This window comes from Equus przewalskii, chromosome 25 (assembly GCF_037783145.1).
Source record: "Equus przewalskii isolate Varuska chromosome 25, EquPr2, whole genome shotgun sequence".
Classification (NCBI taxonomy): Eukaryota; Metazoa; Chordata; class Mammalia; order Perissodactyla; family Equidae; genus Equus; species Equus przewalskii.
In genome coordinates this window covers 25,195,161-25,220,689 of record NC_091855.1, presented here as the reverse complement: position 1 = coordinate 25,220,689, position 25,529 = coordinate 25,195,161, and the positions used below count along the sequence as shown (strand labels likewise).

At 35.5% G+C, this 25,529-nt stretch overlaps 1 protein-coding gene across 12 annotated transcripts in view; it reads left to right on the top strand.

Annotated features, from left to right (window-relative positions):
• Positions 1-25,529, top strand: part of CEP128 (centrosomal protein 128) — a 381,669-nt gene that overhangs the window by 34,102 nt on the left and 322,038 nt on the right. For 11 of the 12 annotated variants that reach the window (XR_011532693.1, XR_011532692.1, XR_011532691.1 and 8 more), the window contains 3 exons: positions 1,844-1,935; positions 5,862-5,934; positions 22,254-22,370. Coding sequence is in view for 9 of the 12 variants with exons in the window: in XM_070593019.1 (XP_070449120.1) it covers positions 1,844-1,935; positions 5,862-5,934; positions 22,254-22,370 (282 nt within the window). In the remaining 3 variants the exon portion in view is untranslated. Of the gene's footprint in view, positions 1-1,843; positions 1,936-4,053; positions 5,068-5,861; positions 5,935-22,253; positions 22,371-25,529 lie in introns of those variants that run through there. The other variant, XM_070593020.1, reaches the window with a different exon arrangement.

Genomic DNA, 25,529 nt, shown 5'->3' with positions numbered 1-25,529 from the left:
AGCCCTGTAAGGGGGTGATAATTATTTTGAAAAGATCACGCTGGCTCTAGTGTAGAAAATGGAGTCAATGTTGGCAAACCAGTTCAGATATTGCTGTGTTCTGGGTGTGAGATGATAGTCACTTGGATTAGGATAAATGGAGTTGGAGAGAAAGGGGGTAGATTTAAAAGCTATTTAGTGGATAAAATGACAGATCTTGAAGATCAGATGACCATTTGGGAGGGTGAGAATGAGTGAAAAGGAAGTGTCAAGGTGAGGCCTAGGATTTTGCTTTGCAACACTGGAAAAAGTCATGATGGCAAAACCTAAGTGAATGGTCTGTTGTTCATCCACTATATTACCTCCATTTCTTTCTTTTTAATTCTTCTTTCTTATTTTAAGCCCATTTTCTTAAGATGGCCTTTAGCTTCACATGACTGTGTACTTCTTTTTTCTTTGTTCTTTTGAGGAAGGTTAACCCTGAGCTAACATCTGCCACCAATCCTCCTCTTTTTCCTGAGGAAGGTTGGCCCTGAGCTAACATCCATGCCCATCTTCTACTTTGTATGTGGGATGCCTGCCACAGCGTGGCTTGATAAGCAGTGTATAGGTCCACACCCGGGATCTGAACCGGCAAACCCTAGGCTGCCGAAGTGGAGCATGCAAACTTAACTGCTATGCCACCAGGCCAGCCCCGTGTGCACTTTCTTAATGCCTCAGTGCAACCTTATATGGTTTTGTTTCCCTGTCTGTCTCCCATGTTAAATTGAGATCCACTTGTTTCGTAGTACAGTGTTGGCACTGATTATTTTCTCAGTGTGCATTTGTTGAAATGAATCAATTTGTTGTTTCTGCAAAAGTCTATATAACAACATTTTTATTATAAATTTTAGTATACACATACATAAATAGCATACAAATTTACAATTAAAAGTACAATAATATAAATGAAAATCCATGTAGCCACTGTCCAGGCCAAGCAACAGAGCTTATTACACCCTCAAAGACTCTTTTATGCTCCTTCTTTCCCTAAGGGCTATCAACTATCCTGACTTACATTCGTGATTTTCTAGCTTTTTTTAAAAAGAAATCATTTTTATTACTTACATCTTGTTTAGTGTTGCCTGCTTTTAAACTTTGGATAAATGGAATAATACTGTCTTCTTCTGTAAGTTTCTTTTTCATTTGATCTTATGTTTTTGACATCCAGCCTTGCTCACGTGTAGGGAGGTTTGATCATTTCATTTTCGCTGCTGTACAGCATCCACTGGTGGAATACATTGCAATTTATTTATCTCCATTCTATTCTTAATGGAGTTTTGGTTTGTTTTCAGTGTTCTCATTATGAACAGTGCTGCTCCAAACATTCTCGTCCATGGTTCCTGGTGCATGTGGGCAAGAGTTTCTCTGCAGCTTGGGTTGCATGCTCTGGTGTGCAGTCTAGTTGAATAAAGTCCTATTGTAACACAGCCATGCTCTTTTGTTTATAACTACTTTTGTGCTATAATGCTAGGGTTGCGTATTTGTTACAGAGGCCATATAACCTGAAAGCCTGAAATATTTGCTGTTGTACCCTTCCCCGAAAAAGTTTGCTGACCCCTTTTCTAGGATATCTGTAAGGAATGGAATTACTGTGCTATAGAGGGTGTGATGGTTAATGTTATATATAGCTTTTAGAAATTGCCTTTCTTTGGAAAAAATATTTTATTTCTTTCGGAATAGACATTTATTTTATTCTGTCTTAGTAACATTATAAACTTTGAGCATTGTTGCAAAGAACAAGTTTTTATTCTGACCTTCAGTGAATCTTCGTGGAAGAATTCAACAGAATCCTAAATCGAGAACTATGTTTTGCCTTTTCTAGCTTCATGCTTTTCATCAGTCCCTCCGGGACCTCAGCAGTGAACAAGTTCGCCTTGGAGATGATTTCAACCGCGAGCTGGCCAGAAGAAGCCGGTAAAAGCAGAATATGGTTTTTGTTGGAAGCAGGAATTATTAGAATAATAAAATAGGTTCTGTAATTGACATGTTTACATGAATTTAAAAAATAGTGCTGTGTTTTCCTACCTGTGTTTTAAAATTTATTCATAGAACAGTTCAAAACCCTTTGAATTTAGAATGTATCATGACTCAATGTTAGAATTAATTTCATATTTTTAAAAACGTTTTAACTTATTATAATGGAATCTTGACATTATGGGGAGATACATTGGGAGACCTTAGCTAAAAGGTAGATTTGCAAATATATCGGAGAGGGAGAGACAGAGACCAACTGACTGACAATGGAGCTTTAAAAAAAAAAGGCATGGGGGCCAGCCAGGTGGCACAGGGTTAAGTTCACACATTCTGCTCTGACGGCCCCAGGGTTCGCCAGTTCGGATCCCAGATGGGGACCTAGCACCACTTGTCAAGCTATACTGTGGTAGGCATCCCACATAAAATAGAGGAAGATGAGCACGATGTTAGCTCAGGGCCAATCTTCCTTAGCAAAAAGAGGAGGATTGGTGGCAGATGTTAGCTCAGGGCTAATCTTCCTCAAAAAAAAAAAAAAAAGGCGTAATGTGAAATTCGTCAGTGGACACGAACCATTATAGAATCTGATATTTAGCTTTCGGTTGAAATCTTTGAAAGCCAGTGCTTTATTTCTGCCAAGTCTTTGCAGTTTTTTCAATTCTGGGTAGTCCCCAAGAAGTATCACTTTATTTAAAATTTCTTCACTGTTTCATTTTCATCAGCAGCAGTGACAGTTGACTTTCATTTGGAGGCCATATTTTTACAAGAAACAGATTTTTATTTCTTCTCCAGAGTCACGATCTATATATAGCAATGATTAGGGAACAACAAAGCTGAATTGAAATTCATTTACCAAGTTTACTTGCTAATTCCCACTTCAGCTAATGAAATCATTCCAGATACCGGTTTTGTTTTGCTATAGCAAAAAGAGTGCGAGTTATAAATGTTATATCTATGAATATCAACTGTAGTCTGCATAACTTATCTGCTTTTTTATGAGGAAGGCAGAAAATTTAATAATAAGAATTAAAGACCTCCCTATTACTGTTATTACTACTACTAGTTAATATTATTGAACACTTATGCCAGTTAGACTTAGGTTTAATTATTGTAGCACCCTAATGAGGTAGTCATTTTTAGGATGTGGAGACAGGGGCACAGAGAGATGAAGTAACTCAGCTTGCTGGAGATCAAACGGGGCTGTGGAGGAGTCAGAATTCAGATCTAGGCAGTAAGGCCCCAGGGTGTCTGCTCTTTACTGCTTATAGTACGCTGTGGTTCAAGATCATTTTCACATATAGCTGATATGAATAAAGCATTTAAATTTCTGAATTTTGAGCTACCCCATTGAGCTATATTATTAACTGATAAGGGTTAATTAATTTAGTACTTAGATATTTTGGACATCATAAAATCAGCAGACTGGCATCAGCATTCTAATATAGTGTTTTCTTGAAGTGGCTTTATTATGTAGTTTTTGCATATTTGGAGGAAGGGTACAAATTAAGCACTAAGAACATAGTTTCAGGAAATAGTTGTCCTGTAAGAAGATACAGGGGAAGTTGCAAGGATGATTTTCTTGATTAGCTGAAATGGTCATTTGGATGTGTGGTGATGGACTGGGAATCTTCTGATCCATGGGCCATACCATCTGGTAATAGTTTGTGTGACATAGAGGCATGTGTGAGGCAGAGAAACTTTATTTAACCCCAAATAGGAGTCAAATTTCTTGTGAAACTTGGTGGCTTAACTTTGTGAATGAGGAAAGTTTTAGTATCCAATTCTGCTTTGCTTGTACCACAAATTCTTAATTCATGTTTCTAAAAATACTGGGTAGGAAGTTGCTAGGTTTAACATTCTAGTGATTCAGAAAGGTTGGTATTCTCATTAATTACTGATTTTTTATTTTTCTTAACATTTATTGCAAAAGATACATTGAATAATAAAAGTAGACTGGAAAGCAAGCTTTTAGAAAGGATTAAATAAAATTAAATTTAGAACTCACCTGCTTTGGATGCTATGTGGAAAACTGATTTGAGGAGAGTGAGTTAGAAGACTTGCATTAGCACGTGAGAGATGATGGCTTGACCAGGATTAGGGCAAGGGAGAGGAAGACAGGAATGTGTTTCAAGATTTTCTTCTTGGAGATTGAAGAGATAGGATTTGGTAATAGATTGGTTATGGGGGCTAAGAGAGAATAAATCAAGGATGACTCCCAGATTTTTAAGTTTGAGTAACTATGTAGATGGTAATTCCACTTCCACCACTATGAAGACTGGTAGGGAGTTGAGCTATAGAAATTAAGAGTGTGGCCTTGGGTATGTTAGATTTGAGATGTCTGTGAAACATCCAAAGGTAAAATATGCAGCTAGATATTTACTCTAGAGCTCAAATTATATTTCTTAGAGTTATAAATTTAAGAGTGGTCAGCTTATAGAAATGATATTTGGAACCATGGAAATTGATGCTATCTAGAGAGAAACCGTAGGGAGAACATGAAAGACAGGGCTGAAAGCCAAGGAGTTCCAATATTTAGAAGTCTTATACACAAAGAGGAGCTGGCCTGAGAAGAACAGCTAGTGAGATATGGGAACTCCAGTAGCACATGGAACCACAGAGGCCAATAAAGAAGTACAAGTAAAGACTCTTTCAGAGATTTAGAGACTTAGAAAATATACCTTTAAGGAACTTCTTTCTGAGATAATTACCTAAATACATATAAGTAAAATAAGATGATAACCAAGAAAGAGGAAGTGATATAGGTTATAAGAAATAGTAAAACTGACCCAGAAATTCAGTGAAACTAATAACCAAAATCATAGCCATATAGCAGGCCCAGGAAGTATTCACTCTAAATTAGACGAGGAAGTAAGCATCCTTTGAAAAGAATGTAGTCAACAAGAATGGAGTAGGTTCTTAACAGATGATTCTATAAGAAGTGGGAGAAGAATATCAATGATGTCATAATTAAGGCCCATATAAGGCCAAAAGATAATGAGAAACTCTAGGAAAAAAAAACACAAGAAAGTTAATGATCCAAATATGAAGCTGACTAAAATGTGAGCATGATAGAAGGTAAGCAAAAAGCATCAATTTTCTATGACAGAATAATTTATAAAAGGTATAAATGTATTATGTAAGTTATGCAGGTAACCAATAGAAGAAGTAAAAATAGTAATAAGTTTATGCAAAATTGGACAGAAGTATCAGTGTGCTAAATATTCAAAACAGAGAGTCAGTTGAGAATGTATAGAGTTGAAAATGATGGAGATAACCAGCAAAAGAATTAAGAATGGAAATGGTTGAGCATGGTTGCTGGTTGGGGAGTGGAACCAGAGGAAAGGAAGTGTGATAGAGGAAGGGCTTTGCTTTTGTCTATAAGTTTTTCTGTGCTGTTTGATTATTTATCATGTATGTTATTAATATGATGGGAAAAAGGGTAGTGGGAAATAAGTTAGTGAGGATGGAATTTGTACAGCGTACTCTGATGTACTTTGATTATGAATTGCTGGAGAGTTTTGTCCTCCCTCTCATCTTTTCTTCTTAATTTAAAACGGGGGATATTGCAGCCTCTTTGTTTACTGAAGGTGATGTTCCACTATAGCATTGGTTCTCAAAGTGTAACCCCCAGATCAGCGCATCAGCATCACCTAGGAATTTGTAGAAATGCAGTCTTGGGCTCCATCGCAGATCTACTGATTCAGCAGTCTGTCTTTAACAACTCCTCCAGGTGGTTCGTAGGTTTGCTAACGTTTAAGAACCACTGCAGTAGAGTATTATGTAATAACATATTATTGTGTTTTAGATCTCACTAATTATGTGAAATTTCTTAGATAGCCAACTTAAAATATTTTTCTTTGTTTGCCTAGGTCGGATGCTGAAACAAAAAGGGCTTTGGAAGAATTGACTGAAAAACTAAATGAAGCCCAAAAACAAGAAGTGGTGAGAACTCTTTGTTTATAAAAAGTTTTATTTCATATGCAGATGGTAGAGAGAGTGGCTGGGCTGGTCGTAATCACAGTGAAGTTCAGGAGATTTTTAACTTTTTGGGTGGTATATGCCATTTTGTCTAAAAATAGAAGCTTCATGAATTTTAGGCATTTAAGTTTGAAATATTTGCCGTGGTAGTATATTAGAGATAGAATTTTTAGTTGTTTTAATTTTTAGTTTTATTATGAATATTTGAAAGATAATTTAAATTTTATTGACTCAGTGATTCTATGGCTTTTGTTAAATGAGATTTGAGAAATATAGAATTTTTTGGTAGTGACTCGGTAGCATTTGCCATTAAGTATTTTCAGGTCATCTCACTTAAGTGTAATCACAATTGCTATAAAGACCTCCTTGCTGTTTTCATTTGACTTGGTTGCCAATTGAAAATATCCCTAATTCTTGAGTTTCATTATCTCAAACTCAGATTGTTGACTTTCATTTTTCAGTGATTTCTTTTTATCAAATCACTATCCTTGGTGGAATTATGGTAAAAAATGAAGTACATATAGTGTTCATTTCTTTGCATCATCAGATTTTTTTTTTAGGAGAAAAGTATCAGTAGAAGTTGTCACAAAACTGTTGCAAAGTTTTCAATCTCAGGAGCAATGTGTATTGTATTCATTCATTTCCCACAATACCTTTTGCTTTTTCTAGACAAGGAATGGTAGCAGAATTTTTTTCTTAACATGTCTTATTCAAACTGAAGTTTTCCTAATAAAAGCAGATAACTTTTCTCCAGTTGTTGTTTACAATTCCTTACATAGATATGTTAAGTTTATTTTGGAGTTTGAATTTATTGGCCGCATACACTAAGAAATGGGTATACTCTATTTTCAAAGAGATCAACTTAGTTACTGCTCTTCTTGTGGTGAAATTTACCCATTTCAAAAATATGAATCAGCACCTGGGCACATGAAAGCACCTCCCTCGTGTGTTTTTGGTGCTGATTTCTTTGTGAAGCGCCCCAGAGAGGTGAAGATAAAGTGCCTGTCTTCTGTTGAAGTAGACGAAATCTTTGCAGATAGTGCATCATGATGTAGCATCTCATGTATAATCGGGATATGGGGTACTTCTTTTTTATAAATAAAGTACTAGAATTTTCCAGGCATACCAAGTGCACCTTCAGTTTAAACTGTACCAGTCTAAAATGTCTAAAATATTGTATACTTCAAAAAAAACCTCTTTTCTGAGAATAACAGATTGGTGCCTTTCTTAGTTAATTGCAGTAGTTCGCACAGCAAGAAATCTGTGCTGTTGTCTGATTTACATACTATCTAAACAGGAGTTGAACGCACACTTTTAAGAATGTAGTGCCAAGGTCCCGTATAACTTACTAAATGATCCTCTGACTCTTCTCATCTTCTCATCTAAATGATCTTGCTCTGTCTCAAGTGACAAGGGAAGCTGCTAAAACTATGTCTTCTTTTTTTTTCTTATTTTTAATTTAAAAAATTTGGAAGTATAACATACATACAGAAAAGTACATATATTAGTATACAGCTGGATGAATTATTACAAGGTGAACACACTCATGTAACCACCACCGGGATCTAGAAATAGAACATTACCGGTGCCCAAGAAGTCTCCTAATTCCCCTTCCAGTCACTAATTTTCCCTTCCTTTTTAAAGATATCCACTATTTTGACTTCTAAATCTATAGATTAATTTTGCCTGTTTTGAACTTTTTATATGAATGGAATCAGATAGGGCATTTTTTTTTGTGTTGTTGTAATTGTGATATTTCTGGGTGTTGTGTTATGTATTTGCAGTTTGTTCATTTTTATTGCTCTTTACTATTCCATTGCATCGATATACTGCAATATATTTTAACATTTTTTTGATGGATATTTGAGTTCTTTTAAATTTTGAGCTATTATGAATAACGCTGCTGTGATTAATTTTATTTATCATTTCAGTGCACATGTGCATGCATTTCTGTTGGTATATAACGTGGAGTGCAATTGCTAGATGCCTTCAAATTTGGTAGATACTGATAAACAGGTTTCCAAAGTGGTTGCAGTAATTTACACTCCCACTAGCAGGGTATGAGAAATCGTGTTGCTTTTCATCCTTTCCAACTGTTAGTATTATCAGTCTTTCAATAGTAGCCATTATATTAGGTCTTTATGGTATCTCACCATAGTTTTAGTTTGTGTTGTCATGATTAAGATGAGCATCTTTTCGTATGTTTGTTGGCTGTTGGCTGTTTTCTTTTCTGAAATGCCAGTATACTTCTTTTTAATTTAATTTAATTTTTTAATTTGAGGACGATTAGCCCTGAGCTAATATCCACTGCCAATCCTGCTCTTTTTGCTGAGGAAGATTGGCCCTGAGCTAACATCTGTGCCCATCTTCCTCTATTTTATATGTGAGATGCCCACCACAGCATGGCTTGATAAGTGGTGCATAGGTCTGCGCCCAGGATCTGAACTGGTGAACCCTGGGCCGCTCAAGCGGAGTGATTGACCTTAATCACTATGCCACCAGGCCAACCTCCCCAGTTTGCTGCTTTTGCCCATGTTTTTATTGGGTTGCTTGTCTTTTTGTTATTGATTTGTGGGGGGGTCTTTATATATTTTGTATATGGGCACTTTGTCAGTATTATGTATTACAGATATTGTCTCCCATACTACAGCTGTTTCTTTTCTTTTTTAAAACTCTCCTAATGGGATCTTCTGTTAAAATTTAGTCCAATTCAGATTTCCATATTTTCTTTTGTGATTGGTGCTTTTTTGACCTATTTAAGAAATTGTTCCCTATCTTAAGATCATGAAAATGTTCTCTTATGTAATCTTCTAGAAGCTTATAGGTTTTGCTTTCACACTAAGATCTAATATCTGCTTGCAATCAGTGTTTGTTTATGGTGTGAAGTAGGGGATCATACATTTTATATGGATATCCCATTGATTCAGTTTCATTTATTGAAATGACCACCCCTTCTGCACCACTTTTCAGTCCTCTCTTGGTCGTAAATCAAATGTTCATCTGTGCAGGCATCTGTTTCAGGACTCTCTGTTTGATGCTCTGGTTTATTTATCTATCCCAGTGCTCATATTATACTGTCTTGATTACCATTGCTTTATGCTAAGTTGTCATATGGTAGAGTAAGTCCTTTCACTTTGTTCTGCAAGCTTGTCTTGTGTATTCTTCACTTTTTGCATTTCCATATAAATTTTAGAATCAACACGTGAAATTATTTGAAAACCTGCTGGGATCTTGGTTGGATAACATTGTTTCTATAGGTCAACTTGGAGAGAATTGAACTCTTTACGATATTGAGTTTTCCAGTTCATGAACACAGCCGATCCTTCCAATAATGTTGATGGTTTTTTATCCAGAGGTCTTATATCTTATACATCTTTTATAAGATTTATTCCTTGAATTTGATATTTTTATGCCAGTTTATAGAGTATCATTTAACATTTTAAAAAAATATAAATTTTTGTCTTTTATTTGGAGGATTTACCTTGTTACATTTAGTGTAAATATTGATTTAGATTGTATAAATCTACCATCTTACATTTGCTTTCTATTGGTTTCCTCTATATTATGTTTCCTTTTGAAAATTTTTCTTGTGTCATTTGGATTTATTAGTTTTCATTTTTCTATTTTCCATATTTTTTAGCTTGGTAATTATACCTTATTTTGCTATTCTTTTCATGGTTAATGTAGGGATTAAAGCATGCATCCTTGATTTATCAAATCTAATATAAATTAGCTCTTCAGTCTCTTCCTAGAAAATGCAAAGATCTGAGAATACCCTGACTCTGTTAAGCACTCTCCCACTTTTATTTTATTATCCTTTATTTTAATTCTATGTTTAATTGAGCCACACAAGACGTTTCTATTATTATTATTTTATACGGTAATTGTTCGTTTAGATTAACCCTTATGTTTACTCTTCTTTGTTATTCAGCCCTTTCTGTGATCTTCATTCCCTTCTGCATCTCTGAGGTTCCACATTTGCCTTAAGAACGTATTTTAAAATTTCCTTGAGTAAGTCTGCATATACTTGAAAGAATCCCTTTTAGAATTTCAGTTAGAGTGGGTCCTTTGATGACAGATTTTCTCTGTGTTTGTCTGAAAATGGCTTCATTTCAGTTTCTTCATTGAAAGAGATTTTTACTGAATATAACATTCTAGTTAGGCCATTTTTTTCCCGTTCTGTACTTTGAAGATAGCATTTCATCATTTTCTGGGTTGCATTATTTTTATTGAGAAGTCAGCTGTTAGTCTTATTGATGCTTTTTTTGATGGTAATATATATATTTCTCTAATTGCTTTTGAGTTTTTCCTCTTAGTCTTTGGTTTTCTATAGTTTTACTATGTTGAGCTTAATTGTTTTGTTCTTTTAATTTGTTGTTTGATGTTTATAGTGCCATTATTTCTTCAAAGATTACTTTTGCATCATTCTCTGCCTCTTCATTTTTGACTTCAAGTTTCATGTAATGTTAAATCTTTCACTCTATCACCTTTGTCTCTTGTGTTCATTTTTGTAATTTTCTTCTTTTTTTTTGCTGAGGAAGATTAGCCCTGAGCTAACATCTGTGCCAGTCTTCCTCTGCTTTATATGTGGGTTGCTACCCCAGTATGGCTGACGAGTGGTGTAAGTCTGCACCCAGGATCTGAATCCGTGAACCTGAGCTACAGAAGTTGAGTGCGTTGAACTTAACCACTATGCCACAGGGCTGACCCCCTCCTTTTTGTAATTTTTTGTTCTTTGTTTCTCCATTCTTTATTCTGAATTTTTTTTTCTGATATTTTATTTAGTTTACTTATTCTTTCTTCCACTAAATCAAATCTATTAAACCCATCTACTGATTTTCTTCAGTTATTACGTGTTTCACTTCTAGATTTTTTATTTAATTGTTTTTAACTTAGTAGTTCTTTGCCAAAATCCTCAACCTGTGTATCTGTCTCATAGCTACATTATCTAGATCTTCTACAGGTCTGTTTCTATTTCTGTTATCTCTTATTTTTCTCGGATTTTGATCACATTGTTTTTGCCTACTGCTTAGTTTTGATTATCTAGTTATTCTTGTTTGATGACAGAAAATATATTTCATTCTCTGCAAAGAAAACTTGTATAGATAATTCAATAATTGTTATGTATGAGAGAACATATTTGCTTTTTATTATAGATTAGAGGCTCTAGCAACCATGGAGTACCTTATTTGTTGTTGAGATATTTCCTTGTTTAACTTCAGTGCCAGGTTTCAACTATTTCAACTTCACCTTACTGCTAGTGTATAACCCTTTAGGATTCTAGTCCAAAGGCTGGGGTGGGGGGGGGAGGGGAGAGGAATTTTAACCAGGGACTCCTCTCCTTGGAAAGGCTCTCTACTCCAGTTTTTCCTCTTTAACCCCACACATCTGTTAAAACCTCTATTCAGCTTCTCAGTGTCTCAGCTGCCTTTTCTGAAACGGGCTGGTATTTCACAGAGAAAGTCGCCCTAAAAGATGGACTGACCTCTCTGGATTTCTTTCCTTTCTTGCATCTTGACCTCATATGTCTTTACATCTTTTTAATTTTCTAATACCTTAAAACATTTTTATTTAAAACATTATTTCTAACTTTTAAATTATTTTCAGTGGAAAGGTTGTTCTGAATTATCTAGTCTGTCATTTTTGGAAGTGAAAACCCCTCAATCTTTGTGTATATTTCAGATTCCCTTACTATCTTTGCTATTTCTAATGCACAAGATTTTACTGATTTTCAGCTGTTGTCTGAGGCTGCTTTTACTTGTTACGTAGGTATACAACTTGTGAGCATGCTTGTAACAACGGCTTTGATCCAAACTTGAATATCCTCAATATTCTGCTGAGATCTTTGTAGATCTGAGTAAGCCCTGGGCATATTCAGCTGTACTGTCCTGTTGTTTTTTCACATTGTTAAATAGTTGGGATGGCTTGAGTTTAGGGTTTGAAAATACTAATTTGCACAGTGCACATTACCTTTCTTAAGTTTCACTGTTCACCATGTTATAAGAGAACTCATAATGAACAGAGTTACCATTTCATTTTCTTTCTTTCATACGGCAAATAAAACTAGCAAGTACTGACTACGTAGTCTACAGAGTATTAATGTGGGTCTAAAGTATACCACTGAGCTAAAACTTAACAGCTGAATTCAAAGAAAGCCTGAGTTCTTTTGTATCATCATTACCATGCATCAAGCATTACTCCATGGACGAAGCTACGGTCGCACAACTGAATGTTGCACCTTAGTAGTGCTCAGCTCATTGATGTAATTGGGTGTATGCAATTTGCTAGTTTACCAAACTGTCCAGTGTGCCCAGTTCATTAGGATACATCCTTTACATTGTCTAAACCTGGACAATTGTACACACATAATTGTACACTCGGTTGAATTATTCATCTGCCAGTCCCTCACATCAAGTTATGATGTTACAGCTTGTTTTGTGCTTTCTGTAATTTCCTTTCGGAGTAAGGTTGTCTCATAACTGTATGTACAGAGGACATCTCAAACCTCTTGTGGGTGTATGTAGTCCTGACTAAGAAACAATTGTTTAATACAGAAACTTTAATATTGTTGAATTTTAGAAGGTCTTCTGAAGGCCACGTGATGTTTGCTTCCAATTTGTACAAGGCTTAATATAGATTTTGTGGCTCACTTATTCCAACTGAAGTCAACATTTACATTTTATAACTGTTTGACATATTGTGTTGTATTTGTGAATTCATGATAGCATGCTGTCAGAGAAGATGCAGTTTTATTATTTGAGCATTAAACTTCTCAGAGGCTGCAGCTGTTTCTCCCCACTCCAGATTTAAGTTTAAAATAAAATTACCAAAGTGATGTACGTTTACTGTGGAAAATTTAAGTATTGTGCAAATATATAAAGCAAAATGAACAACTGCCCCTGTCTCCTACCAATTTCATTTTCTATTGTTAACCACTGTTAATCACATTTATTGCTCATTATTCTGAGGCTACAGTTGGTTATCATGCATTTCCTCAGTAACCAAAATATATCTTAAAAGCTTATAGAATAATTTTTCTTTGAGAGGCAAAAAGTATTGGTTCATATCATACAAGCTCAAATCTGATTTTTTAATCCTTTGTGAATCATAGATTTTTGTTTGTTTTTTTCAAATTGCTCATTGGAAGGGAATAGTTATTATTTATAGCATGATGTGATGGCAAATATTTTCTGTTAACGCTTAATATCATAATAAACAATCAATATTGTATGGGCCTCATACCGTGGGAAATTTCAGTTCATTAGTTGTGTAGATTTTACCCAGTTGAGTGTGATATGAGTGCATATTACGTTTGATTGTTTATGGAGTACAAAGTCAATTTTGTCTTAGTTTTCTATAGGAGGGTCACTTTAAATTAAAAATGTAAACATGGATCCAACTGTTTCTGGAAGAGTCGGTCATTAATTGAACTCTATGAATTCTTTCAACACTGCATTTAGGATAACATGGTTATTGCATAGATTACAACAGCAGGATATATAACAAATATTTACTGAAATGAATTTTAAACCAGCAAATATTGTTAAAGACCTGAAGAATCAACATACTGAAAAGCCAGAATATAATGCCATAAAGAGAATGCTTTTGCTTTTGTTTCCCCTCCTTTCATTAAATGCTTTCATTAAGTACCTTTAAAAGCTATTCTGACTTTCATTCTTGTTATTTTGCTATTTTTATAACTAGATATAGAGATTCAGGACTTTTTGAAATCTTAGTCATTAAGTTTAATTGATTAATATAGTCTCTGATAATGAAGTTTTTAGTGTTAGGTGACATTGTTGATATTTTTCCCTTAGATCTCAGAAATAGATAATAAAAGCGAGGAGGCAATAATAAATGCAGGCTTTAACATAATTCTTATTATTGGGAATTATCATTCGAAAGTTATAAATATATGCTGTGTCATTAGGTACAGAGTCTTTGCCCTTCTATTTGGAGCTATTTTTACTTGCTTTTCCTTTGCTCTTCCCTGTCTCAGGAAGTGGCATCACAATCCATCTGGTGGTGACCTAGGATTCACCCTAGGTCTTTTTCTTATACCACACTACTTCCAATCTGTTATAAAATTTTGTCCTTTTTATTTCTGAAATCTTGCTCAATTCCATCTACTTCTGTCTTAATACTTCTGTCCAAGCCACCATTGCTTATACAGTCATGTGTCACATAACAACATTTTGGTCAACAATGACGTTGTGTATGATAGTGATCCCATAAGGTGTGTAGTAGGCTATACCATCCAGGTTTGTGTAAGTACACTCTACGATGTTTGCACAATGATGAAATCACCTAATGACACATTTCTCAGAACATATCCCCATCGTTAAGCAATGTATGACTATATTGAGTTCACTGCAGTGGTCTCTCTCCTCCTCAACTTGCCTCTACCTGTGCTCCTGACAGTAGTCAAGTGATTTTCAAAAATTGTCATTGCAGTGAATTATTTTCCTGCTTCTTAAAACTCTACCTGAGCTTTTTCTGTTCTGAATTTCTTACTATAGCCTATAGTGCCTATATCATCTGACTTTCTCTATGAATCTTGAATTTGCCAAAGTCATTCCTACATTGCAGGCTTTGCACTCGCTTCTCTTTTCTTTCTCTAAATTTTTTTGTGGTTGGCTCCCTCTTGTCATTCAGGTCTCCAGTGAAATGTCACCACCTTGAGAGAGGTCTCTCTCACCTGCTCTCCCTTTTTTATTATATAATTTATAGCAGTTAACATACTAAATACACTATTCTGTATATTACCTTTTTTCACAATATATTTTTGAGATTTGAGGTTGTTCCATATTAGCATCTAATGAGCTAATTCCTTTCTTTTATTATTTAAAGCATTCCTTTGAATGATTGTCCCATAATTTATTTAACCAGTCTCATATTGATGGACACTTAGGTTGTTTCAGTTTTTCGCTTTCATACACGGTACTGCAATTAATGATCTTGTACATGTTCCATTTTTCACATGGGAAAGTAAGTTGGTAGAATAAATTTCCAGAAGTGGATTTACAGGAGTAAAGTCTATGTGCATTTGTAATTTGTTACATATTGCTCAATTTTATGACTAGTATTTTGAATGTTGTCTTTTAATACTTTTAACTGACAATTAGCATTTATCTTACCCTTTTCCGAAAAGAATGAAAGGTGGCTTACCTTAAGATTACAATTTGTGTTGAAGTGATGTTAATTCTACCTGGCCCCTAATATTGAGTTCCTTCTCCCCTATAGTATCAGATCCCCACACTCCTCCCCTCGTTACTCCCCTCCCCACCCCCATCAGTTTTATCCAGGCACATGGTTACTCAGATAGAGATGCCATTTCTCAGTTTTCCTGTGCAGCTAAGGTATGCCCATGTGACAAAGCATGAGTAAAAGTGACACATGCAACTTCTGAGTTGTCTCCTTGAAAACAAATCTACTTGTCTGGGACTTTCTCTCTCTCTCCCTCATTTTTTTGAAATGAAGATGTAGCACTGACCCAGCTTAAACTATGCAAGTGAGGATAACAACCTAAGGGACAGTGGAGCAACAGATGGGAGGAACCTGAATCTCTGAATGACCTTAGGGAACAGAGTGGCCTGCCAGCTTGTCCTGCTTTCTTCTGGACTGACAGAAATAAACTTTTATTTTATTTAAGCTGCTGTATATTTGATCTTTTCGAAAGAGCCTATACTGTACCCTAACTGATACAGAAATGTGACATAGAAATAGATGATAAGGAATATACAAAGAACAGACTAGAATTACCCAAATGTATGTTTTAGGTCCTTGGTAGTTGCTGACTTAGTTGGAATTGCGTGACTCAGGGTTAGCAGTAGAAAAAGGAGAGTATTTGGAGCACATTGATCTGTCTGGATGGTTGGTCCATAAAGATCCTTTGGTGGTCTTATAGGATGATTGTAATTTTACCACTCTTGGACCTCTAAATACTTTCTGTGTTTATTCATGTTAGTTTGTGTATATGTTTTATTTTTCTGAATACAGACTTAGCTATAATGTCTATTTGTTTTATTACTTATAGTTTTCTTCAGACTTGACTAAAGCAGAGCAAGGATATTATGATTTTCCCATGTTCTGATGGTTGAATAAGCAGTAGTTGTTCTTGCTTAGCATTTTGCAATTCACTCAGTGCTTCTCTCTCTCGGTAAAGGTGAGTTTCAGCCATAAATAACCAAAAACCCCAAATAACAGTGGCTTAAAAAAGGCAAAAGTTAATTCTCTTTTGTGGAAAAGTCTTAAGTGAGGAGTTCAGCGTTCCATGTGGTGCTCTGCATGCTGGTCTACAGTGTGTAAGGGATTCTGGCTCACTCTTTCATGCTCTCTTTGCTTTTCTGCTGTCATTGCCTCAAGATCATGGTCTAAGATGTCAGCATCTGTGTACTGTGCAGCAAGATGGAGGAAGGGATGAGTATGAGACCCAAAGGTGCCTATGTGCTATCTCTTATGGAATAGTTTCTTGAAGTTGTCACTTGACACTTACGCCTGTATCCCATTTTGCCAAAATTTAAGTCACGTGACCAGCTGGCAACTGAGGAGGTGAGAAAATATATTGTTTATATTTGACAGCCACTGGTCTAGTTAAAAATTCCTTTACCATGGAAGAAATGGGGGTGGGGAATGGATATTAGAAAGCAACTGTTAGTTTCTGCGACATCCTCTGTATTTTTTGTCCCCCTACTTCTGTACTTTTTGATCTACACTACTCTCTATGGCAAGCAGGGCAAGTTATTATCTCCATTTTATGGATGATGAGATTGATTTTTTGAGAGATTAAATTACTTGAACAGCTCAAATAGTGTGTGCTTCATTTAGAAGCCTAATCACGAGGCCAGTGTGTGGCGCAGCAAGGAGCAGAGGTGGTCATCTATCACTGGATTATAGAGAAGCCTAATACAGGGAAAACTGTAATATTTTGAAATGAACAAAATTCTATGGAATAGATAGAAATTTTGCGAATGGAGTGGATAATATTTTTTTCCTTCATCAGACTCTTATTTCCTGGGTGAGGATTTATTTGAAAACAGGTTTAAAAAACTACGTTAGTTGACTATGGCTGCATAACAAATCTCACTAAACTTACTAGGTTAAAACATTTACTATCTGACAGTTTCTGTGGGTTAGAAATGGAGGTGTGGCTTAGCTTGGTCCTTTGGCTCTTGGTCTCTCACAGGCTGCAGTCATCTCAAGGCTTGTTGAGAATGGTTCTGCTTCCTAGCTCATTCAGTTCCTTGTAGTTTATTGGATTGAAGCATCAGTTCATCATGACCTATTGGTCAGAGCTCTCTTTTGTTTCCTTGACATGTGGCCTCTCCATAGGGCATCTCACAACATGGCGGCTTGCTTCATCAAAGCAAGCAAGCGAGAAGTCAAGAGAGAGGGCCAGCAAGAGAGAACATGCTAGCAAGATGAAAGTCAAAATTTTTTGTGACCTAATCATGGAAGTGACATCTCATCACTTTTGTTGTATTCTGTTCATTAGAAGCAAGTCGCTAGGGCCAGCCCACAGTCAAAGAGAGGAAATTACACCAGTGGGTTAATACCAGGAAGCAGGGACCATTGAAACCATGTCAGAAGCTACCCAACCCAAACATTACTTCAAAACTGAGAAAGAGTCCTCCAAACATAGGAACTCTATATCATCACTTGTACTAGCCATGGTGGCAAAGTAGATAAGGTCTAAATAATTTTGGATTTTGATTTCAGTATTTGGTTGCTTGAACTGCTTTAATTTTCATAGGGTGCTATTAAGCACAGCCTTCTTCCCTGAAACTTAGAAGTCATTCAACTCATTGAATTTAATTAGGGAAATTCTAACTACTTATTCAGTGTCAGTTTTCAATAGGTAGAAGCTATTTGAAGGCAGGGTCTGAGGAAATAGCACGTGTATTGCCATTTCCCTAACCTGTACCTGGGGCGATAATGGGAACACATTAGTGTTTGTGCCTGCTTTTTGAATGAATGCATGAAAATGGACCTGGGGATTACGAGATACTGCTGGAAATGGAGACTTTTATTGGGCTCATTTTCCTCATTAATTAATAGTGTGATCCCTGATTAATAACTTACTTCATCTCCTCAGTTTTCTTTTTAGAATAAAAGATTTGGATGAAAAGTCCAAAATTCTTCCAAGTCCATGTTTTGCTTTTTATAAGTGATTCATATATTTTGATTCAATAATTCTACATAAAGATTGTGTCTTGAGTTTACAAAAGTCATCTTATACAGGAGTGTTTGTAACAGCATATACTAGTAAAAATAAATAATTGTTATCCCATTGTCAATAGGGAATTATTTTAATCAATTATGAAGAACTATGCCTTTGTTATGAATGAGGATGTAGATTTATTTGTTGTCATAGAAAGTTGTCCGTGATATGTGAACTACAAAAATTTATAAAACACTATGCCAGTAGTACTCAATTTTTGTTTAAAAAATAAGTGAAATAGGGGCTGGTCCCGTGGCCGAGTGGTTAAGTTTGCGCGCTCCGCTGCAGGCGGCCCAGTGTTTCGTTGGTACGAATCCTGGGCATGAACATGGCACTGCTCATCAAACCACACTGAGGCAGCGTCCCACATGCCACAACTGGAAGGACCCACAACAAAGAATATACAGCTATGTACCGGGGGGCTTTGGGGAGAAAAAGGAAAAAAAAAAATCTTAAAAAAAAATAAGTGAAATGGACATATATTTGACTAGTTATGTACATATGCATAGAAAAATTTCTGGAAATGTACAACAAAATACTTAACAGTGTTTTACTCTTTTTTTTTTTTTTTTTTTTTTTTTTTTTAAAGATTTTATTTTTTCCTTTTTCTCCCCAAAGCCCCCCGGTACATAGTTGTGTATTCTTCGTTGTGGGTTCTTCTAGTTGTGGCATGTGGGATGCTGCCTCAGCGTGGTCTGATGAGCAGTGCCATGTCCGCGCCCAGGATTCGAACTAACGAAACACTGGACCGCCTGCAGCGGAGCGCGCGAACGTAACCACTTGGCCACGGGGCCAGCCCCAACAGTGTTTTACTCTTGACAGATGGTATTAGATTATTATTATTATTTTTTTTACTTTTTATCATTCTGTATTATTTGTTTCCTTATTTTTAATCATGGTAAAATATATATAACAAAATTTACCTCTTAACCATTTTTAAGTGTTCAGTTCAGTAGCGTTATGTACATTCACATTGTTGTGCAACCAAATTCAGAACTCTTTTCACTTGCATCTTGTATGGCTTCCATCTTTTGGCTGTTGTGAATAATGCTGCTGTGAATGTGGGTATACAAACGTCTCTTTGAGACCCTGTTGTCAGTTCTTTTGGGTATATACCTAGAGGTGGAATTGCTAGATCATATGGTAACTCTATTTAAAATTTTTTTCCAGTAATTTTGTTGAGATCATAATGGTTTATAACAGTGTGTAAGTTTGGGTGTACATTATTGTTTATCAGTTTCTGAATAGACTTCATTGTGCTCACCACCAGTAGTCTAATTGTTGTCCGTCACTGTACACATGTGCCCCTTTACCCCTTTCACCCAGCCCCCAACTTCCTTCCCCTCTGGTAACCACTAATCTGTTCTCTTTATCCATGTATTTGTTATCTTCCACATATGAGTGAAATCATGCAGTATTTGTCTTTGTCTGGCTTAGTTTGCTTAACATCATACCCTCAAGGTCCATTCATGTTGTTGCAAATGGGACAATTTTGTCTTTTTTATGGCTGAGTAGTATTCCATTGTCTATGTATACCACATCTTTTTTTTCTCTCTTTACCCAGGTGTTTCTTTTTTTTTAAAGATTGTCTCCTGAGCTAACAACTGTTGCCAATCTTTTTGTTTTCTTCTTCTTCTTCTCCCCAAAGCCCCCCAGTACAAGTTGTAGATTCTAGTTGTGAGTGTCTCTGGCTGTATACCACATGTTCTTTGTCCATTCGTCCATAGAAGGGCACTTGGGTTACTTCCGTGTCTTGGCTATTGTGAATAGTGCTGCAATGAACATAGGAGTGCATAAATCTCTTTGGATCATTGATTTCAAGTTCTTTGGATAAATACCCAGTAGTGGGATAGCTAGATAACATGGTGTTTCTATTTTCAGTTTTTTGAGAAATCTCCATAGTGTTTTCCATAGTGACTGCACCAGTCTGCATTCCCACCAGCAGTGTATGAGGGTTCTCTTTTCTCCACATCCTCTCCAACATTTGTTGCTTTTTATCTTGGTAATTATGGCTGTTCTGACTTGTGTAAAGTCATATCTCGTTGTAGTTTTGATTTGCATTTCGCTAATAATTAGTGATGTTGAACATTGTTTCATGTGTCTGTTGGCCATCTGTATATCTTCTTTGGAAAAATGTCTGTTCATGCCATCTGCCTATTTTTTCATCAGGTTGCTTGTTTTTTTGTTGTTGAGTTGTATGAGTTCTTTATATATTTTGGAGATCAACCCCTTGTTGGATTAATGATTTGCAAATATTTTCTCCCAGTTGATGGGTTGTCTTTTCGTTTTGTTCGTGGTTTCCTTTGCTTTGCAGAAGGCTTTTAGTCTGATGTAGTCCCATTTGTTAACTTTTTCTTTTGTTTTCCTTGCCCGAGTAGACATGGTACTTGAAAAGATGCTGCTAAGACCAATGTCAAATAATGTACTACCTATATTTTCTTCTAGTTGTTTTATGGTTTCAGGTCTTACATGCAAGTCTTTAATCCATTTTGAGTTAATTTTTGTGTATGGTGCAAGATATTTTTAATTTTTTAAGGAACCTCTGTACTGTTTTCCATAATAGCTGCACAATTTTACATTCCCACCAACAATGCACCAGGGTTCCAATTTCTCCACATTCTCTCCAACACTTGTTATTTCCTGTTTTTTGTTGATAGTAGACATCCTAATAAATTTTGAGTGATTTTTTATTATTTTTTGATATGTGTTGCTATTACTTTTTATATTCAGAGTGAACAATAAAGTTATTTCCATTTTGTAAAAATTGAACAAATTAACTTCTTATTTTTTAGTATTTATCCAATATTGTTTTATATTATAGCAAGTAATGTATTTATTTCTGATGCAGTATTAAATTGTTTGTTGAGATTTTAGGGTTGATTACTGGGACATGTTAGAAACTTGGTGCTTATGGGTATTTTAAGTTTTTAGTAAAGCACTATGAGTATCACAGCAAGTATCTTAATTGTTTTTAAGCATTGGCAGCCCAAGATTTATGAGTCTTAGTAAATACTAACTGCTGATTTTGATAGAATATTTTTGCCCAGCTTTTGTTGACTAATTAAACTTATGTTTAACAATGTCTTTTTAAAAAACAACTTGGTTTGAGGTATAACTTACCATAAAATTAATCTGCTTTAAGTATACAATTCAATGAATTTTAGTAAATGTACTGAGTTGTGCAACCATCATCATAATCCAGTTTTTTCCATTGCCCCAGTAAGATCCCTTGTGACCAGGACCTTTCCTGGCTCTACAGAATTGGTAGCAAAGATTTCTTATAACAGGGCTGTATTTACTGCTTCTCTTACATGAATACAAATATCTTCCATCCACTGTATTCTCCTGTACCAAATATACACAAATAGTCAAATAGTGTTTTATTTAGGGGACTGTATAATGATATGCATGAAGTGTGTTTGAATTTGCACAACTTTTATCAAGGAAGATCTTGCATCAGAGGGAAAAATTCTTTCATGTTTATTTTAGAGCGTCCCAATTAAACATTTTTCAGTTTGACTTTAGTTTTTGATCTAAACTGGCTTATTTTTAGCAGATCACAGTAGGAAAGATTGACAAGCAAATGAAAAGCCCTTTTAATTATTTGCTGCACATAAACATCAAAACCTTCCTAGGCAGGTCTTGCTTATAGATAACAAAAATGAAAAAGAACTAAATACATAGAGCAGTTTACCATTAATAGAGTAATAAATGTGTTGTTGGCAAAATTGGTATTTTCCTTCTAACTCACCAGAGGGCACTCTTTTCTAGTTTATTACTTCTAAGTCTGATCTTTTGAATTATTATATTATGCTTTGAAAAATTTAGGTCCTTTATTGGGATCCAGGTTTGGGTTATTTAGAGACTAATGGTTGTTTTCTTTTGTAATTTTCAGTCAGTTTTTTGTGATCTTTTTTATAATAGCGTCATTAAAAAGGGCTCTACAAAGTATACAAAATATGCAAAATAGTATATTTGGCATAAAACATCTCTTCAATTTAGCGTTTTTTGCCTAACAGCTCGGTAACATCACTATTTCCGTTTGTTTGTTCATGTTGAACAGGTTTCAGATCGGGTGGAGCGACGGCTTCAGGAAATAGAAAGAGAGATGCGCACGGAAAGAGAGCTGGTGGAAAGACGTCAGGATCAACTGGGACTTATTTCTTTGCAGCTACAGGAGGTTTGTGAAAAATACCTTCTCAGAATGTAAATCTTGAGTTTGGGTAGTTATTTAGCCGTTGTTAAAATGGTTTAGTTGCTTAGTTGTTGCATGTGACAGTATAATTCAGTCCACATGAGCAGTATAGCATATTGGTTATAGTTCAGTGTGTGAAGGCAACCCTACCTGGTTCAAACCCAGAGTCTACTGCTTCCTGGCTGTGTGACCTTGGGCAAGTTCCTTAACTTCTCTAGGCCCATTTCCTCTGTGGAAAATGGAAATAATAGTTTTATCTGATCAGATTGGTGCAGGGATAAATGAGTTAATGTCAGTAGAGCACTTAACATAGTGTCTGGCACATGCTCAAAAAATGGTAACTGCAAGTATAATTATTCTGATTAATTTTCCTTGGTGTGAACTAGACCAGGGTTCAGCAAACCATGGCCAATGGGACAAATATGGCCCATTGCCTATTTTTGTAAATAAAGTTTTATTGGAACACAGCCACTTCCATTCATTACAGTTTGTCTGTGGGTGCTTTTGTGACACAATGGCAGAGTTGAACAGTTGTGAAGGAGAGCAAATGGTCCACAAACCCAAGTGTAGACTGTCTAGTCCTTTATAGAAAAAGTTCGCCAACCTCTGGACTGGACTATTGTCAAATCAATTCAAATGGAGGTCACCTACCCTTTAGGTACCTTTTTATTTTGAAATTTCAGACTTACGAGGAAGGCCAAAAATTAGAACAAAGGATTTCTGTATAATCTTTACCTAGATTCCCCTAATATTCACATTTTACCAGACTTACTTTATCATTTTATATATATCTCCATAAATATATACATATCCGTATATACGTATAGATAAAATTTTTTCAGCTAGTTGCTGACGTGATGTGAATACTTTTACATCTCAGTAAAATGGTGTGTACGTTCTCTTGTACAATCACAGGAAATTAACGTTGGATCAATACTATGATTTAGCTTGTGGGTTTTATTCAAATTTTGCCATTAACGTCTTTTCTGGTACAGGATATAATATGGGATCACATATGGCATTTGACCATCATATTGCTTTAGACTCCTTTAATCTGTAACAGTTTCTCAGTCTTTCTTTGTCATTCATGACTTTGACAACTGTGTAGAGTACTGGCCAGTTATTTTGTAGAATGTCTTTCATTTTGGATGTGTTGATGTTTCCTTGTGACTAGATTCAGGTTATGGACTTTTGGCAGCAAACCCAGAGAACTGATGTTGTGTTCTTCCCAGGATATCATATCAGGAGGCATGTAATATTGATTTATCCCATTACTCGTAAAACTGAACATTTGGTTAAAGTGTTGCCTGCCAGGTTTCTCCACTGTAAAGTTACTATTATGCCTTCTTTTTGAGGAAGATTGGTCCTGAGGAAGATTGTCGCTGAGCGAACATCTGTGCCAATCTTCCTCTATTTTGTGTGTGGGATGCTGCCACAGCATGGCTTGATGAGGGGTGTGTAGATCCGCACCCAAGATCCAAACCCACAAACCCCGGGTTGCCAAAGTGGAGCGTGCAAACTTAACCACTATTCCACCTGCCAACCCCACTATTATGCCTTTTTAATTATTTATTTTATGGGGAAAAAGCTTGAAAATAGCCTACTTCTCATCATGCTTTCACCCACATATTTTAGCACCTATTAATGATTCTTTCATGAAACAATTATTACTATAAATGATGTTAAATAGTGATTTTTTAAAAAGTCCATCATCCTTTCTACATTTATTACATGGATTCCTACTGAAAGGAAGGGATTTGTCTTTTTCTCTATTCGTTTATTTATTCATTTATATTGTTGTAGATTTGTGAATTCTCATTTTATTACATTGGTTATGTTTTATTACTATCATTATAGAAAATTAATTTCTGAAATTCTCTTTAAATATTTCTTAGATCTGTATATAAAGTATAAAACATCAGCGATAACAAGAAAAACAAAAGATTAAAACCAAAAGGTATTTTTTTCTTATACAAAATGGTTTTCTCTAAAAGTGATATTCTACAAATGCACTTATGTGTGCTTGAAGATCATTAACCTTTATAACAGACAGATTAAAACATTTTTTTCAAGTATTAGGAGACACTGCCAATTGAAAATTAGGAACAAAAGTTGCAACCCTGAAGTTATAATGAAAACTGATAGAAAAATCTGCTTTTGTTTTTTAAAATTCTATTTTCCTTCATTTCACAAAAGGAGGCCTACCCTTGTTAGTTGGTAATTCCTTTGAAGAGGATACTTTGTTGAATAATTAGATACAGCATGTGGGTAGCGTTTTTTTAAACCTTGATTTTTAGACATTTGTTCTCAAAGCAAATTGCGTCTGGTGAGCATAAGAATAGTACTGAAGAGACAATTGTTCTTTTTTGCAAGAGAAAATTAGAGAAATTTTCTGTTCTTATTTTCTTCTCTCTTTGCAGAATGCACAAAATTACAAAGAAAGAGGGAGAGGGAGATTGCTTCCCACCCCTGTTCTTGAGAAACCAGATCCTGAATATTTGCATTGTAATTGTCAATTTGACTAAAAGCTTGAGCTGTGATTTGGAATTCCATCTCTGACAATACAATAGAGGATCACTATTGATAAGAAATGTTTAATTTTGTATTCTGTCGCTTTATTGTAAGTGGTGACCTATATGCTTTTAAAAGGTGGTTTTGGATTAAACAGTGCACTGGAAACTGGAAAGGATTAATTTAGGCTGATTCTTACTCCCAAGTTAAGTGGCTTAGAGTGTTCTGGAAAGGGCACGTTTAAGGCGAGAAAACACTTTGCTTTCTTTTTCATATTAAAAAATATGGAAATACCTGTACTGTCTAATAGTAATAGATATATTTTGTTTCTGGCTATGGTGAGAAATTGAATCTATAGATGAGTAAGTGGGCCTAGACTTTTAGCCACTATGCTCTTCTGCCTTCCTAAAATGTATAATTCAATGTTAGTGAAAATTATGACATTTAGAAGTTGTTAAGAGACTAGGAGTATTCATTAAAAATTCCAGAATGTCAGAGATTTCTAGGTATAATCTCGTATTACAGGGAGGCAATCTGTGCTTTTGGTTAAAACCTGCTTCATTTTAGTGATCTAATGAGGTCCATAGGTCCTTGGAGCTTTATCTCTTCCCGTTTAAAGAAAAACAGTATTAG